The sequence below is a fragment of the Parasteatoda tepidariorum genome, chromosome 2 (genome assembly GCF_043381705.1).
Source record: "Parasteatoda tepidariorum isolate YZ-2023 chromosome 2, CAS_Ptep_4.0, whole genome shotgun sequence".
Lineage (NCBI taxonomy): Eukaryota > Metazoa > Arthropoda > Arachnida > Araneae > Theridiidae > Parasteatoda > Parasteatoda tepidariorum.
This window is the reverse complement of record NC_092205.1, coordinates 19,037,008-19,052,036: the sequence shown is the minus strand read 5'-3', so window position 1 is coordinate 19,052,036 and position 15,029 is coordinate 19,037,008. Positions and strand designations below refer to the sequence as shown.

The window sequence follows — 15,029 nt, the reverse complement described above, 5'->3', positions numbered from 1 at the left end:
GTACCTAAATTGCGCTTTTAATAACTCATATAACTAAATTCATGAGTATTATGAAAAAAATATTATGATATTCTATGTATTTAAAATCATTTTTTATCAATTAAAAAATTGTTTTTTTAACTAAATTATTAAAAATTATTTCTAATTAAAGCGAATTATTCTAATTATTCTTTTTTTCTTGAAGTGAAAACGATATAGTTAGAAGCAAAAGAAAATTTCGTTTTTTTACTTTAACTGTCGCTGTTTTCGTCTCTGAATGATAAATTACTTTATTTTTTGTGAATTGTTCTAAAAACATTAATTACGCAATATAAAGTATATATTTGTCATTTTATGCCCCATAAAAATCCAGTTAGCTATTTGTTAAAGCTTTTATAGATATACATTATCATTCCCCGATTCAACCATTAAATAACGTTTCTATCTAAAAATACAATTCATTTATCTGAAGTCAAAATCTGCCATTATATATCTCAAATGTGTTATTAGGTTTCTAAACGCGACTTCATTGCATTTACGTGCATGCATATCCTCTTAAATACGAAGCTATAAAACGAAATGAAAAGGTTTAAACGTCGAATCGTTTAGAATGTATTCATTACATATTCTAGACGTTTACTGCTGTTAAGTTTTAATTACTTGCTATGACGTTTGTTATATTATCAAAATTTCAGAGATAAACCATTAAAGAATTTTGTCTTGAATATGATATTTCATAGAGAAAATCGAGAATTAATTTGCTATCGTTGGAATTTCTAAGTAAGTCTCAGTATTTGGAGAAAGGCATTTGAATCGAAAATTAATTCATATGAAGTATTACTTCAGTATTAATCTCACCAAATTAAAACATTATGTTATGGATTAAGTCGTCCAAAAATAGTTTAGTGTAATTTATGTCGTCTTTAACATTTTAATGGAGTCATTCATTTTTCTCAGCGAATCATACATTTTATTTCAGTATCTAATAAATCTTTTATTAATATTTTGAAACATCATTCCTTTTCTTTAGAATAGTCAATAATGAGATGATTAGTAAAAATTGTAGAAAAATATATAAATATAAAAATGAACACAAATTTACAAATGAAATATTTTATAAACTTGTTTATTCTTTCTTCATTTTTATGTATCGCTTATAAGAAACTTTTCTTTTAAATACTCGTTCATTGTCATTTACCTTCCACTCATTCATTATCCATTCACTCATACTCTATTCATTCATTATCTTGAGAGAGAAAAAGAGAGAGAGAGAGAGAGAGAAATGGAGAAATAGATTCATAATTTAATGACAACCATATTTTTTACTAAATATTTAAAATCGTGTTTCATTCCTTTTTCATACTTTATTTATTCTTTTTTTTTATTTTTTTTTCAAGGATGAGCAATAAAAATGACTTTACATTCATTGTTATTTTGTTTTACATAGTTCGTTTTTAAATTAACTTAAATTTTATTAGAAAATGTCTTGCAAAGATACAATTTAGCCGTTTTTATTTATGATAGGCTACCTAAATTCCCTGTACTAAAACCTTTTTTTTTAAACATCTTTGCAATGTTTTGCTTCAAGTTACTTCAATTCTTATAAAATGAAATTATTAGTAGAGCAACTACATAATTATAAAATACGTTATTATACAATATAATACGCTATTATACAATAATTATTTTAAAAATGCAATGTCAACAATTACATTTTTGGGAGTATTCTTTGGAATATAATTTTTCTATATCTTCAATGTTTTTAGAACTCAATTAGCAAGCATCATTAATAAAAAACCTTCGTTTAAAAGTTGATACTTACTTGCAGTTAAAACTTTAAAAAGGCTATTAAAAGTAATATTCTCTAGTTATTATTAGTTCGATAAGTCAAATAAGAAAAACTAGCATAATCAGTTTGTATAAAGTTACAAAAAGTAGCATTACGAGAATTTGTATGAAACCAGAAATTCAGCTCAATGAATTTATATCCTATCTGAAAAACTAGCATCTAAATTTATATGAAACCAGGAAAATATCATATAAGTTGGTAGGTTCACGCCAAAAAAGCAATTTTGCGAGTTTGTGGCTATCCGTCAAGGCATCTTTCGATTTTTCTCTTTTTATATTTTATCAGTTTTTTTTCTGTTATTGGAATAATAAGTCCCATTGATCAATTCGGATCAATTACAATTTAATAAGATGAATTATTTTAGTAGTAATTGGTTAGCTGTATGCTTTATTTACACCAAATTTAGAGCGGATCGGCTCAGAAATCTGGATTTGTATAAGCTATATGTTGTTATTGTTACTAATGCCACTTTCCCATCCAGCAAGTCTGCTTGGTGATACCAAGCGTATTTAAGGCAGAGGGTACGCTTCTTGCTTTTCAGTGGTGCCATCTATGGACAAGAATACGATTTCAGCAATACGTTTATAAGGCGAACCCATTTGTACATCCATTCATCCACGGATCGTAATTTTGATCTGAACCAGAGAACGATCAATCTCCAATTCAATACCCCCAGAGGCATGATTTTTTTGGGGGAACATGGAGGGCTTCATGACCTGGTAGATTTAACGTGCACCAGTCACCATTTACTACACTGGGAGTCATCGGCCGGCGGGGATCGAACTCACGACCTCTTGGACATGGACCCAGTACTCTACCAACCAGGCTCTCCCGGCCTGTATAAACTATGCATTCGTATTATACAGGCCAGACTAACATGTAAGATACGTATTCCGCTATATTTATATAGATTAAATTTAGTAATTGTTTCTGCTAAGCTGAGACAATGTATATAGTGTAGATGGTTTTGTTTATGAAATAAATAAATTTTGATAATTTATCTACAGAAATTTTGTTGAGCTTTGCCTTTATATATATGAAACCAGAAAACTCACCATTGAATCTGTATGGAAACAGAAAAAAACTATCACACTGAATTTATATGAAGTCAGGACATTGGTATCATAAGAGTTAATATGAATCGGAAAAACTGGCATATTGAGTTCGTATGAGACAGGAGAAATTAACGAAATGAGCTTATGTGAAACCAGAATAATTAACAGCGATTATATGGCTGTTCTAAGTTTCAAACAGAATCACAAATATTTTCAATTTACTGTAATTCAAGCTAAAGTAGTACATCAAAACTGATTTGAGCCAAAAACATTCCAAAAATGTTTGATATCTTAATAGAATTTCTTTTGTAAAACTATGAATAAATTATTTATTATTTATTTAGGGGTAAACTAATAAATAATTAATTTCTTTTTTTACAGGAAAAAAAACTCTTAACGAAAAATTCATAAACAGTAAATACATGCGTGCTTTTGAAGATTTAGATTATTTTAATATATTCGAAAGAATTTTTTTCTTTTTTTTCGTTCGTTTTCTTTTTTTTTATCCCTTGCTTTTCCTGGGAGTTATTTAATTAAGTATGTTAGGTGAAGTGTTTTTCATTGCATTATAATACGTTTGTTGTTTAATTAGTCCCAGCCTAAAGCAAATGTTACCATGAACTTCTCGATCACACTTAATTAACAGTCATTAAAAGTCATTTTATATATTCAGAATTAATGATCGAAATACTTCCTGCAAAAAAACAAACAATTAAGGGAGATTGTGGCTTCGAAATTGACGCTAAAAATAATGTTATGTCAGTAATTGGTTTGTTGTTTTAAAAATACAAAAGTAGTTTTTCTTATTTGTAGTGAACAGTTTAAATGCAATATCTAGTGGTCGAAAACGAAGAGCATTTTGTATTTGATTTTCTAAAAGAAATTTTAAAGAAAAGTTTTCATTAATGGTTCTTTGTATTCCAAAAATCAACTTCTCACCAAATGGATAATTATAAATTGTAACTGCTCTGTTAATGATAAAAACATAATTAAGTACGAAACAAGACGAATGAATAGGAATTTAAAGAAATAATTATTAACATTAAAAAAATAAGGAAAACTTAAAATAATCGTTTCATTCCTTAGCGCTTTAAATACAAAGTAATTAATTTTTATCACAGCAAAGATTTAGAACGAAACAATGAATTGAATTTGAAATAGCAAAAAAAATATATTTTTAAAACATTATAAGTGTTTCAGAAGCCTAACTCTAGAAGCAATAATTTTACTTCTATTTTTCAATTTTAATTTTCTAAATTGCGCTTTGGTAACTACGTAAACAATTATAATATTGAACACTCAGAGAGGAAAAAAAACGTTAGTAGTCAAACTATTCTGTACTACATGTTTTAAAAGGAAAACATGGGCAGCCGGGATAGCGTGGTTGGCAGGGCACTGGACTCGCGTTTGGGAGAACAGGAGTTCGAATCTAGCCGGTCGAAGACTCCCGAAGATGGTCCACCCTTAGATGGTGACTGGTGCACGTTAAATCTGCCGGGTCACAAAGTCCTCTATAATCTCATAACAAATCAAGGAAGGAGGAAACTGAATTTGAGATTGATCTTTTTCTGGTTCAGGTCAAAAAATACCCTCAGTGGACGAATGAATGGATGTATGAATGAGCCCGTCATATAAACGAGTGCGGCAGAAGTTGAATGCTTGATCATAGATGGCGCCATTGGGAAACAAGAACAATCGGGCCTCCTCTCTGTGTTAATTGCAGACGACAACAGCAACAACAACGAGGAAAACATTTCGCAAAATGTTTACTGATTTTCAATAACATATATAGGCATCGGAAGAAAAAGATATTCATATCTTGATCTTTGTGGAACATTCTCTTGCAAAAAAAAAGTTTTTTTTCAACTACACAATACGTGGTACACAAGTAGTAAAAATATGTGTGGAAAGTGATCGCGCATATTGCTTTGAAAAAAAAGTCTTTTAAAAAAAGTATCTGATGCACGTTTGAGTTTATTTTTCATGAATTAAAAGATAAATAGAACTTGGAATTTAAATCTAACTTAGGTGTAACAATCACATAAGTGTAGCAACACGATATGAAAATCTACTTTCTCTCCGAACAAAATGGATTCGGAGAACAACATGATTACCATAAGGATACGCTTTCCATCTAACTGTTTTATATGCTCTTAATCTAACCGAAATGAAAGCATAGAACAAGAGGACATGAGATATTGCTCACAATTTAACTGAAATGAAAACGTGTAATAATGTGATGTAAGAATTTGTTTTCTTTATAATCGAAAGAAACGCGTTGAACCAGTTGGTATGGAACTAATATTTCAATGCAACTCGAATGTTGGGACATTATGGATAAAAAGAATATTTTTATATTCTTTTAATCTAACCGAAATGAGAGCACAGAATAAGATGACTTGGAGATATGTTCGCATGTAATCGAAATGAGCACGTGTTATAAGAAGACGTACATATATAATTTTTATCCAGCATGACATTGGGATAATTTTACTTGGAAACAAAACTAACACCATGTTGTCTCTAATGCCTTACTCTACTAATGTTTGACTTTTTATTCTTTTTGGAAAAAAAGTACAAATAAAACTTAACAACTTATATCAAGAACTTAAAAATTTTCCATCTTGCCTTATTACACAAGTGTCTCCATTTCATTACTTTTTGAACAAGTAAAATAAATTTTATAAAATCTATACACTGCTTCATATAGTTCTCTTGCATGTGCATTTTATTTAATTTTTTAAACAACTCATGTACGAACATATAAAGCTTCTATTAATCTTTTTATGTTATTTCTTTTCTATAAAACAAATCCCAATTAATTATTCTAATCGAAACACTTTCTCATACTTTTAAAAAGTCACATCCTATTCTTAAAACTATTTTTAACTCAAGTATGCATAATTAAAGGTAAAGACATTTTTCCCTTTACTCTTTGTGGGAATCGCACGACCTATTTCATAAACCAATAAATTTCCCTCTTTACCCAAAATAGAGACATTTTCGGATTTTTTGCAAGATTTTCCCTACCAGAAAGACTGATCGTCGATGGAGTAAACTTCATTTTTCGCTCGTCATCCAATTTAAAATGATCAAATAAAATTATTTTGCTTTCATTAAAATCCTACCGTTCATTTCATTTCGTTTTCCTGCTCGGTTAGACTGCTACATTTCACACACGCACACACACACACATCAAAGATTTTAAATTTATACATGTAAAAATCCAGTTAGTAAATCAAAAGTTATGCAGATTAATTCCCATTTTTGTAGACCATTTTGTACACAAAGATTGTCGCACTTAAAGCTTTTTATCAGGAACTGTTAATAATCTTAATATTTTCGACGAACAAAATGTTCTATGTCTGTGTGCAGCGAAAAGAAATGGCGATTTTTATGGAGTAAAAAAATAGTGCAATTTCTTGAATTGTGCAACCCACTGTATTCCATCCACAGGATTTTAGGTTAGACGACGGCATTAGAATTGCAACGACTTAATAATAAATCACGGAAAGCTGCTATCATATAAAAGATATCTCTAAAATTATTCTAACTTTAAAACTACTCATTCCTCACGCTAGTAAAATTCGTCCAGAGCTGACATTTTCAGGGGAATAGAAATATATGTAAATGTTCCAGCTAAAATTTCTCTGAATGCCATTACCACGTAGAATACATTTCATTTTAAATTTTGTATTGGATTTTTAAAATATTTGAGCTTATATAGAGGAAAAATTTTTTAAAATTAGTTTTTGAATCTTACACAGCATATAAACTATCAGATGTAAATTAACTTCGTTCGATCTGACACTTTGCATTCTTTGACAAAGATTTGGAAAGGAAATTATTCATTTTCTTTATGAGCATAAAGTAGTAAGTAGTGAGTTCATGAATGAATTATAAAGAATACTTTACGAATTATAAAATTTATTATGTTTAACGGTATTTTAATTACAAAAAATATAAATACAGATTTTTAAAAAAATGAAAAAGAATTAATAAATTATTCTAAAATTCTTGTATTAAAAATATTAAAATTTATTTTTATTTTTTAATTTAAATATTTTTATGTTATTTTTTAAATAGATTTAATTTTCTAAATATTTTGTAACCTTCAATTATTATTTTTTTACAAAAAAATTTAAAGATTTTTTTTTTCTAAAAATAAGATTTTTTTCCAAAATATATTTCATGAACAGTGTTAAAAAAATTAAAACATATTATTTTTTTTTAAAAAAGTATGTTTTCAAAGCATTTTTTTCTTAGAGGGAATTCAAAAAGTTATTCAACAAAGAAAATTATTTAAAAGTTTTATTGAATTTTTAAAAATCTAAAAATTAAATCAATTGAGTGAAAATTTTAATTATAAATATTTTTAAAATTATTTCCTTAAAGGCTTTTTTTTTCAAAGAGAATTTCTTGACTCCATTCTTTTAAGCAATTAAAGACTTTTCTATATGAAATGTCGATTCCGAGATTTTTTTATGATTATTCAGAATATTAAACTTATGTTTCATTCAGAATATTTAATTTATGAAAAATAACGACATTTTTTAAACAATTAGAAGATCAGTTTGACAGTTTAACATTGGATTATAATAGCCACAAGTTCCGGTTTCAAGTTAATTAATAACATAATTTTGCTTATCTTCTGAAGATTCTTTCTTTACCTTAACTACAAATAAATAAGAAGTTTCTTTGCCAGTAGCGCAGTACCCAACCTTTAAATAAGATATATTAGACTTAAAGACTTTGTTTGTTTGCAATGTAATAGTATTCTAATTGGTGATTTTGTTTTATTTTTTAGAAATATTTGAATGAAGGAATTATCGTTCGAGATTGTGTGCAGGAATGCAAACCAGGAAGTATATATATTTTTCAAATTTTCCTATATATTGCATTATTATGTTTTAAGGATAATTATACAGCATTTTTCTAATCATTCAAGAATTATTTTTTATTTAGATTATATTTTATTCATTTATTGATTATATCTTATTCCTATACAATGTGTTAAATGTTAAATAAAGATAAATGTTCAGACTATATTTATTCATATTTGCAAGTAAAAAAAATGTTTTGACTGATATTTGGCTAACATTAATTGAGTTATTATTTTTAGCATGTTAAAATATTTCAACCGAGAAATTATACATCGTTTCTAAATCACTCAAAAATTCCTTTTTACTTGACTAATCCAAACTTATTTTCGTTTCAAATCCTATTTTCTAAATCAATTAAAATATTATGTTATATCGCTTGAAAATTTTTTAGTTATTATTTATAAATTATAGATAAATTTCCAACTAATTCAAAACTCATCTCTTCCACATAAATCTAAATTTATTTTCAAATTGATAGTTTCAAAATTTATCAAAATATTATATTATATCGTATTAAGAAATTTTACTCATATATAAGTCTCAAAATTATTTTAAGATGATCCAGATGATCTAAATTCATTTTCACTTTAATTGATATTTTTCAAATAAGTTGAAATATTATGTTATATCGTATAAAAATTTTATTCAAAGGATTATGCATAAATTTCCAAATAAAACATTCATCTCTTCCAGATTGATCCATTTTAATTTGACTTTATATGTTCTAAATTAATCAACTATTATATCGTATAAAAAAATTTTATTCCCATGAAAATTTCTAATTTATATTTGTCAGTTTCATATGTACAGTTAAGTAATTAGTAATCAATAAATTTATTATTGAAAAAAATAATATTGTCCAAATTTTTTAAAATTTCTAAAATCCATAGCTGCAATTAAGTTTTTAAGTTTCATAACATATTTTTTTTATATTTTTCAAAATTACTTTTTGTTTAATGATTACAAAAATCACCATTAAAAATTAGTGTGAGCAGTTATGGGACAGTGCGTTCGCGGGTTACAATGAGGTGCGCAGGGTTCGAATCCCACTGATGATCGACTACAATACTGACGTAAAATATCCTCAGTGATAGACGAATCATGCGTTCCAGTCCCCTTGCTGACAGGCTAACCATGGGAGGTTCTCGTGGTCTTCCTCTCCATGTAACGCAAATGCGGATACATCAAAAAGTCTTCCACGTATGCAAAAATGTACCTAATACTTGATCCAGGAGTTCCCTTGTCTTCCGGATTGGGTTTAAAATTTCAAGGCTATGTAATTAAACATTAGTAGTCGTAAGCACAAAAATTTTTTCGGTCCTCTGATCAACGTCGGTTATAAAATAAAATAAAAATGAGTTAAATAGTGTTGCCAAAGACTTTAGGAGGGAAAATGCATAAAACAAATAAAATAACTTCATGAAATGTTGTCAAATTCAAAGTTCTAAGTAGAAGCTCATGTAAATAAAAATTTTTAAAAATGTTGGCCTTTATCTTTCCTTTCAGAAAATAAGACTATAAGAAGGAATAAATAATTTCCCAATCTTTCGATTTAATAACCACCCATCAGTCTTATTTATTGTTCACTATCAACTACTTACATTCCTTCATTGAACTTAAAGCCTTGACTAGTGGAGATCTGAACGAACAAAAAGGTGTTCATACAAAAGGGAATTCTTCTCTCACAATTGCCAGCATCAATCTTCGGGCCATTAATCATTATGGGTCATTCTATGGCCGTTTTTTGGCCACACCATCCCATTCGATTGCATTTTTGTCAAATGTTTCTGAGAAAAATTTTTTCTTATTTGTTTTCGTCTGCTGTGGTTTTTATATATAGATCATTAAAAATATGTGAACTATTATTTTTCGTTTTTAACTATAACAAAATAATATATAAATATAAATCAAAAGTAATGTTAACTTACATTTAAGTCTACCATATATGTTTCTAGCTCTTGTATTAGTTGAATATAACAAAAGTATCGACGTTGCTTACATTAAAACTCAAAATAACTCCAAATACAATAAAATATTTGTGTCTCTCTATACGCAGTAAAGCTCTACATTATAAAGTTGCAAGCGATTTTATGTACACTGGTGTAAAGAATTAAGAGAATTTGCAGACCTGGTCGGTTATCTCTAGAACTACTGGACTGATTTTAATGACTTTAATTTATATGTACATACATGTATACAATACAAAATAAATAACCATTCACCAATTGTAATACACACTCATCATCGTGTGTAACACTCGTTAGAATCGGAAGGTATGAAATTGCCACAAGACAAATCAGGCCAATTGCCACTGGAAATGATAAACTGCCTTATTTCAAGTATGAAATCACGCTGCAGGGCCAACATATCTGTAAGAGGGGACACTACCCCTTATTAACCCTTTTTTTTAAAAAAAATGTTCTGCAACCGCTGTTTCATACCTTCCGACTCCAACGAGTGTTACGCACAATCATGAGTATGTATTACAATTGTTGAATGATTATTTGCTTTGTGTTGTATCAGTGTATGTGCATATCAAATTTCATTAAAATCAGTACAGTAGCTCTGGAGATAATCGACCCAGTCGGCAAATTCTCATAATTTCTTATACCAGTGTATATACACCGAAGAGCCATTACATTTTGACCACCCTGCTAATAACATGTAGGACCACCTTTAGCCCTCAGAACTGGTAGCACCCGCCGTGGCATTGATTCCACAATGTGCTGATAGGTAGTCTGAGGTATCTGGTACCAAGCGCTCACCAACTGGTCCTGCAATTCCCTCACATTGCGAGGAGGTAGCGTGGCAGCATGAATTTGGTTTTCCAAGTAGGACCACAAATGCTCTATTGGATTAAGGTCAGGAGAATTTGGGGGTCAAGACATGACTTGAAAGTTACTGAAATGTTCCTCGAACCAATTCATGACGATTCGACCCTTATGAAATCGTGCATTATCCTGTTGGTAAACACCATCTCCCGCAGGAAAAACTGTTGCCATGAATGGATGAACCTGGTCTGCAACTATGTTCAAGTAGCTTACAGACGTCAGGGATTGTTCTATGAGGATTATGCGTCCTAATGTGCCCCATTAAAACATTGTTCCTGGGCGAGAAACCATGAAAACCTGGGCGAGCCCATTGTTACAGATGGTGGGTGGTCATAATGTAATGAATGGCTCTTCGGTGCATATAAAAAGCAGTGGTCTTTCTAATAAAAAAATAAAAACTTGGGCCGCTAGAGTCAGGAAGGTTCCTTTTCAAGTATGATACTGCGGGCCTTGAAGGGCGAATCACTTGATATCGCTATTTGTGATCACGGTTCTGAAAGTGGTTAAATCTCTTTTTTTTTTGCATATGCTTTTTTGGTGTTAACAAGTAACATAAGCCACTTGGGATTTTTGTTTTAATTGAAGATAAAGATTACTGTTTTACAACCAGCATGATAAGAACTGTGCTTAGAATGAGTACCTTAAACATTCCTAAAAGTTTAGTTACGGAGTTTATAACTCTGTGGATAGAAATACTTTTTTTATAGATATTTTTTGAACTTTTTTCTCTAATTTTGCTTATAAATAAATATATAAAAGCTTAGAATTAACACATAAGAAAGTTAATGCGCAGATCATTGCAATCACGCAAAAATTAGCTTTAAAAAATATGGAAAAATAAAAAGTTTTTAATAGTTTAAAAATTGGGAATTTTTTGAAAAAAAATTCCAAATTTAAAACATTTGTGTTCACACACTCGCCGTATTAGTCGAACAATTCTTCCCCTGTTTTAACTGTTCATGATTATTGTCTTTAAAGGCAATATTCATGACTTCGAGATTCGTAAGAGGCGATGTGTAAGCGAGTTGTAAGCGGCAATATTGATGAGTTGTATTCATGAGTGTAAGTTTTAGCAGAATTTCTATGCTGAAATTTAAAGTTTCATTTTAAAAACAATGTTTTAAAAAACACAAATGGTAAAAGATTTTATTAAAATCTAAACACGTTCCGATGTCAACGTAATACTCCAGTAAGATATTAGCGTAAATGACAAAACATTGATTATGAAACTCAATCACCATTAAGATTGTATTGTAAATGCATGAATGTTTTACAACTTGCTAACTCAGAGGCTATTCGATCAATTTCATTTCGTATTTTGCTATTTAAAATTTAAAAATGCAATTCTTTAAAGTGATGCAAATTCAAAGTTTTGCACTATTATTAAATAAAAGAATAAAAATTTATAAGTAATTATTATAATTCATTTTTTACATGAATGCATAGTTGGAGAAGCAAATGTTTTTGGTTTTATAGATGTTCAAGAAATATAGAATGTAATTTAGATGTTCTCTTTTTTGCGCGCTGTACAATGTGGAAAATGAAAAAAGAGAACACTTTAATATCTTAATAATAAGGAAAATGCAGTTTTTCACGAACTAAAATGTAGTCTAAGTGTTTTTATTTTACATTTTATAACCGTCGTTGAACAGCCGACCCAATTTTTGTGTTTACGACTATTAATGTTCAACTCCGTATCCTTGTTATTTTGAACCATGTCCATAAGCAAAGGGTGCTCCTGGATCAAGTATTGGAAGAAATTTGCCTTCGTGGAGGACTTGTCTGATGGAATTAACCCACATCGGCGTTACATGGTGAGGAGAGACCACGAAAACCTCCCACGGTTTGCCTGATGGCAAGGGGAATCCAGTCCATGATCCGTCTACCACGAAGTATATTTTTACGTCATCACTGTGATTGATGCAATCCGGGTGCGAAATTCGAATCGACTAGCCATCGCTGGAATTCGAACCCGGTTCATCTCATTGGAAGGCAAGCGCTCTATCACCTGAGCTCCCATAGCTCAAGCTGGTACCCATTGATCTGAAGAAGGGCGGGCTTCAAGCCGTCACTGGGGATCGAACCTCAGTTCTTCACTGTGATAGCCCAGTGCCTTAACCACTGAGCGATAGCGGCCCTAGTGATTTTGTAACTTAGTTAATAGTCAGCACTTATTGAATAGCATTTTGAAGTCACCATTTCACACCATCAGGACTGACACTTAGTTTTGTAAAAATATAATTATTAAAATAAAAGTTATTCAGGGCTATATCTTTTTTCTCCACTATGCAGTTGTTTATTAAATCGTGTTTAATTTTTAGTTATAAATGAGCTATAACTAATAAATGTTTGTATAATATTTTCTCAGACCTACCTAGACTGTGCAAGATTTATAAATTGTGAATTGATCTTTATAAATAAAGACTTTTTTATTCTAAGCAAACTTTTCATAATTAGTCAACACTATTTATGAAACTTTTAACAAGCGTCATGAATAGTCTTTATTTTCACGAAGCTCTTTCACTACACAGAAAAATTGGGAAAGTTTGCTATTAGCCAGCGGCCACTTTTTCAAAAATGGAAAATTTTGAAAGCTGTTGATATTAATAATGTAAGAACTTTTTTTGATTTTAAATTTTTTTTTCGTTATTCTATTTCTTAAAATATGATAACATTACAATGTTCATTTCTAATTGCGACGGGCGATTTCGACGTAAAAAGTGGTATTCTGATGGCGACTGGAAGGCAATTTTTTAATCACCATTTCTTATATAGTCTCCCTGTGACTAGAGGCGACCGTACATTTTAACCTATACTTTTTCCCTTCTTATACATCATCATTAACTGTGGACTAAGATAATTTTTTATTACGGTTTATATTTTGTAGTCATATATTATTAAACATTCAGACAATTTCAGTGTTAGTAACTAGTTCAAATTTTCTTTTTCAGTTCAGGAACTTTCTGAGTTCTTCTGCTGCGAAGAGGATGGCTGTAATACTGCTAGCGTCCAGAGATATGGATGGACAATCGCTTTCGCGTTTGGCCTCACTTTCTTGATGCGATTTATGAGCATCGAACTTTGAAAAATCGAGCCAAATGGAACATTATGATAAAAAAAATGGTCAAAGCAAAACATAACTCACGTTGCACAAGTGCCACCATTTCTTTCCTCTGTTTTACACTTTTTTTTTTCATTTTATATATTTTGACTGGTTTGGAAAAAAAATGCGTTTTCTCTCTTCGCGTAAAGAATGTGAATATTTTAGTCAGACAGTGATTGGATGAGAAAAAAAGGCAGTTTTGTAAGATTGGTATTAATTTTTTGTAATTGCAAAGTCTGGTCATCGTGTTGTAATTTCCTTTCAGCTAGTAAACTTATAATAGTGATGAGTTGAAATTCAATGTGTGAAAAGATTAATAGTTCTAATGAAATTCACAAACAGTTCTGAAGATTTATATTTCTAATTTACCACATTAACTATTCTAAAGAATTATAGTTACGATTACGCACAATAGCATTTACTTGAAGCAGTTTTGGTTGGATTAATTTACCAATAAGTCATTCTCAAATCAGATCCTGGTTGTGATAACATTTGTTTTATTGTGATTCATATTCCTTATATTTAATAAGGCTCTAATGAAATCCTTAATCTGTCAAATTATGAAATGACAAATAATTTTAAATTCAAGACTCATTTGAAAACAATATTTGTCTTATTGTTATTCATATTCTTTCATTTTAATAAGGTTCCAATTAAAACATTTATGCTGTTAAATTACATAAGTGACGAATATTAGAAATTCATAAGGCATATGGAAACAATATTTATCTTATTGTTATAATTTTTTACTTTCAATAAGGCTCTAATGAAATCCTTTATCGTGTCAAATGATAAAGTGACAAATATTAGAAATTCATGACTCGTATAGAAATAATATTTGTCTTATTGTTATTTACATTCTTCAATTTTAATAAGGCTCCAATGAAAACTTTTAGGCAGTTAAATTATGAGGTGACAAATATCAGAAATTCATGACTCATATGCTATATATCTTAAAGGATTTTTTCACGTGAGAAAGCTTTGATTGGAATAATTGGCGAAGAAATTATTTCAATCAAATTAATCTTGCAATTACATTGTTTTACTCATACAAATTTTACTAGGCTTTACTAGGCTAAGCTTTTTCTGAGCCATATTATGCCGTAACAAGAATTAGAAACTCATGAGTCATGCGTTAACAATCATACATAGACTGATAAAATAAGTATATATTATTTAATTTCTAAGTATTTAACCATTATTAGCAGTGTTATTAAATTAAAAGTATCGTAAATGAAGAAATTTGATGTGATTCCTGAAAGAATCTGTGATTAGAAATCATGAATAATCAACATGAATGTGACTTAGTGTTGCCATGCCATACGAGAA

General features: G+C 29.6%; 1 protein-coding gene across 1 annotated transcript in view; it reads left to right on the top strand.

The window, feature by feature from the left end:
• Positions 1–13,820, top strand: part of LOC107448316 (uncharacterized) — a 96,140-nt gene extending 82,320 nt beyond the window's left edge. The window contains exons 3-4 of the mRNA XM_016063467.3: positions 7,691–7,748; positions 13,549–13,820. Coding sequence (XP_015918953.2) covers positions 7,691–7,748; positions 13,549–13,682 — 192 coding nt within the window. The 3' untranslated portion in view covers positions 13,683–13,820. The remainder of the gene's footprint in view (positions 1–7,690; positions 7,749–13,548) is intronic.
• The last annotated feature ends 1,209 nt before the right edge of the window (positions 13,821–15,029 follow it).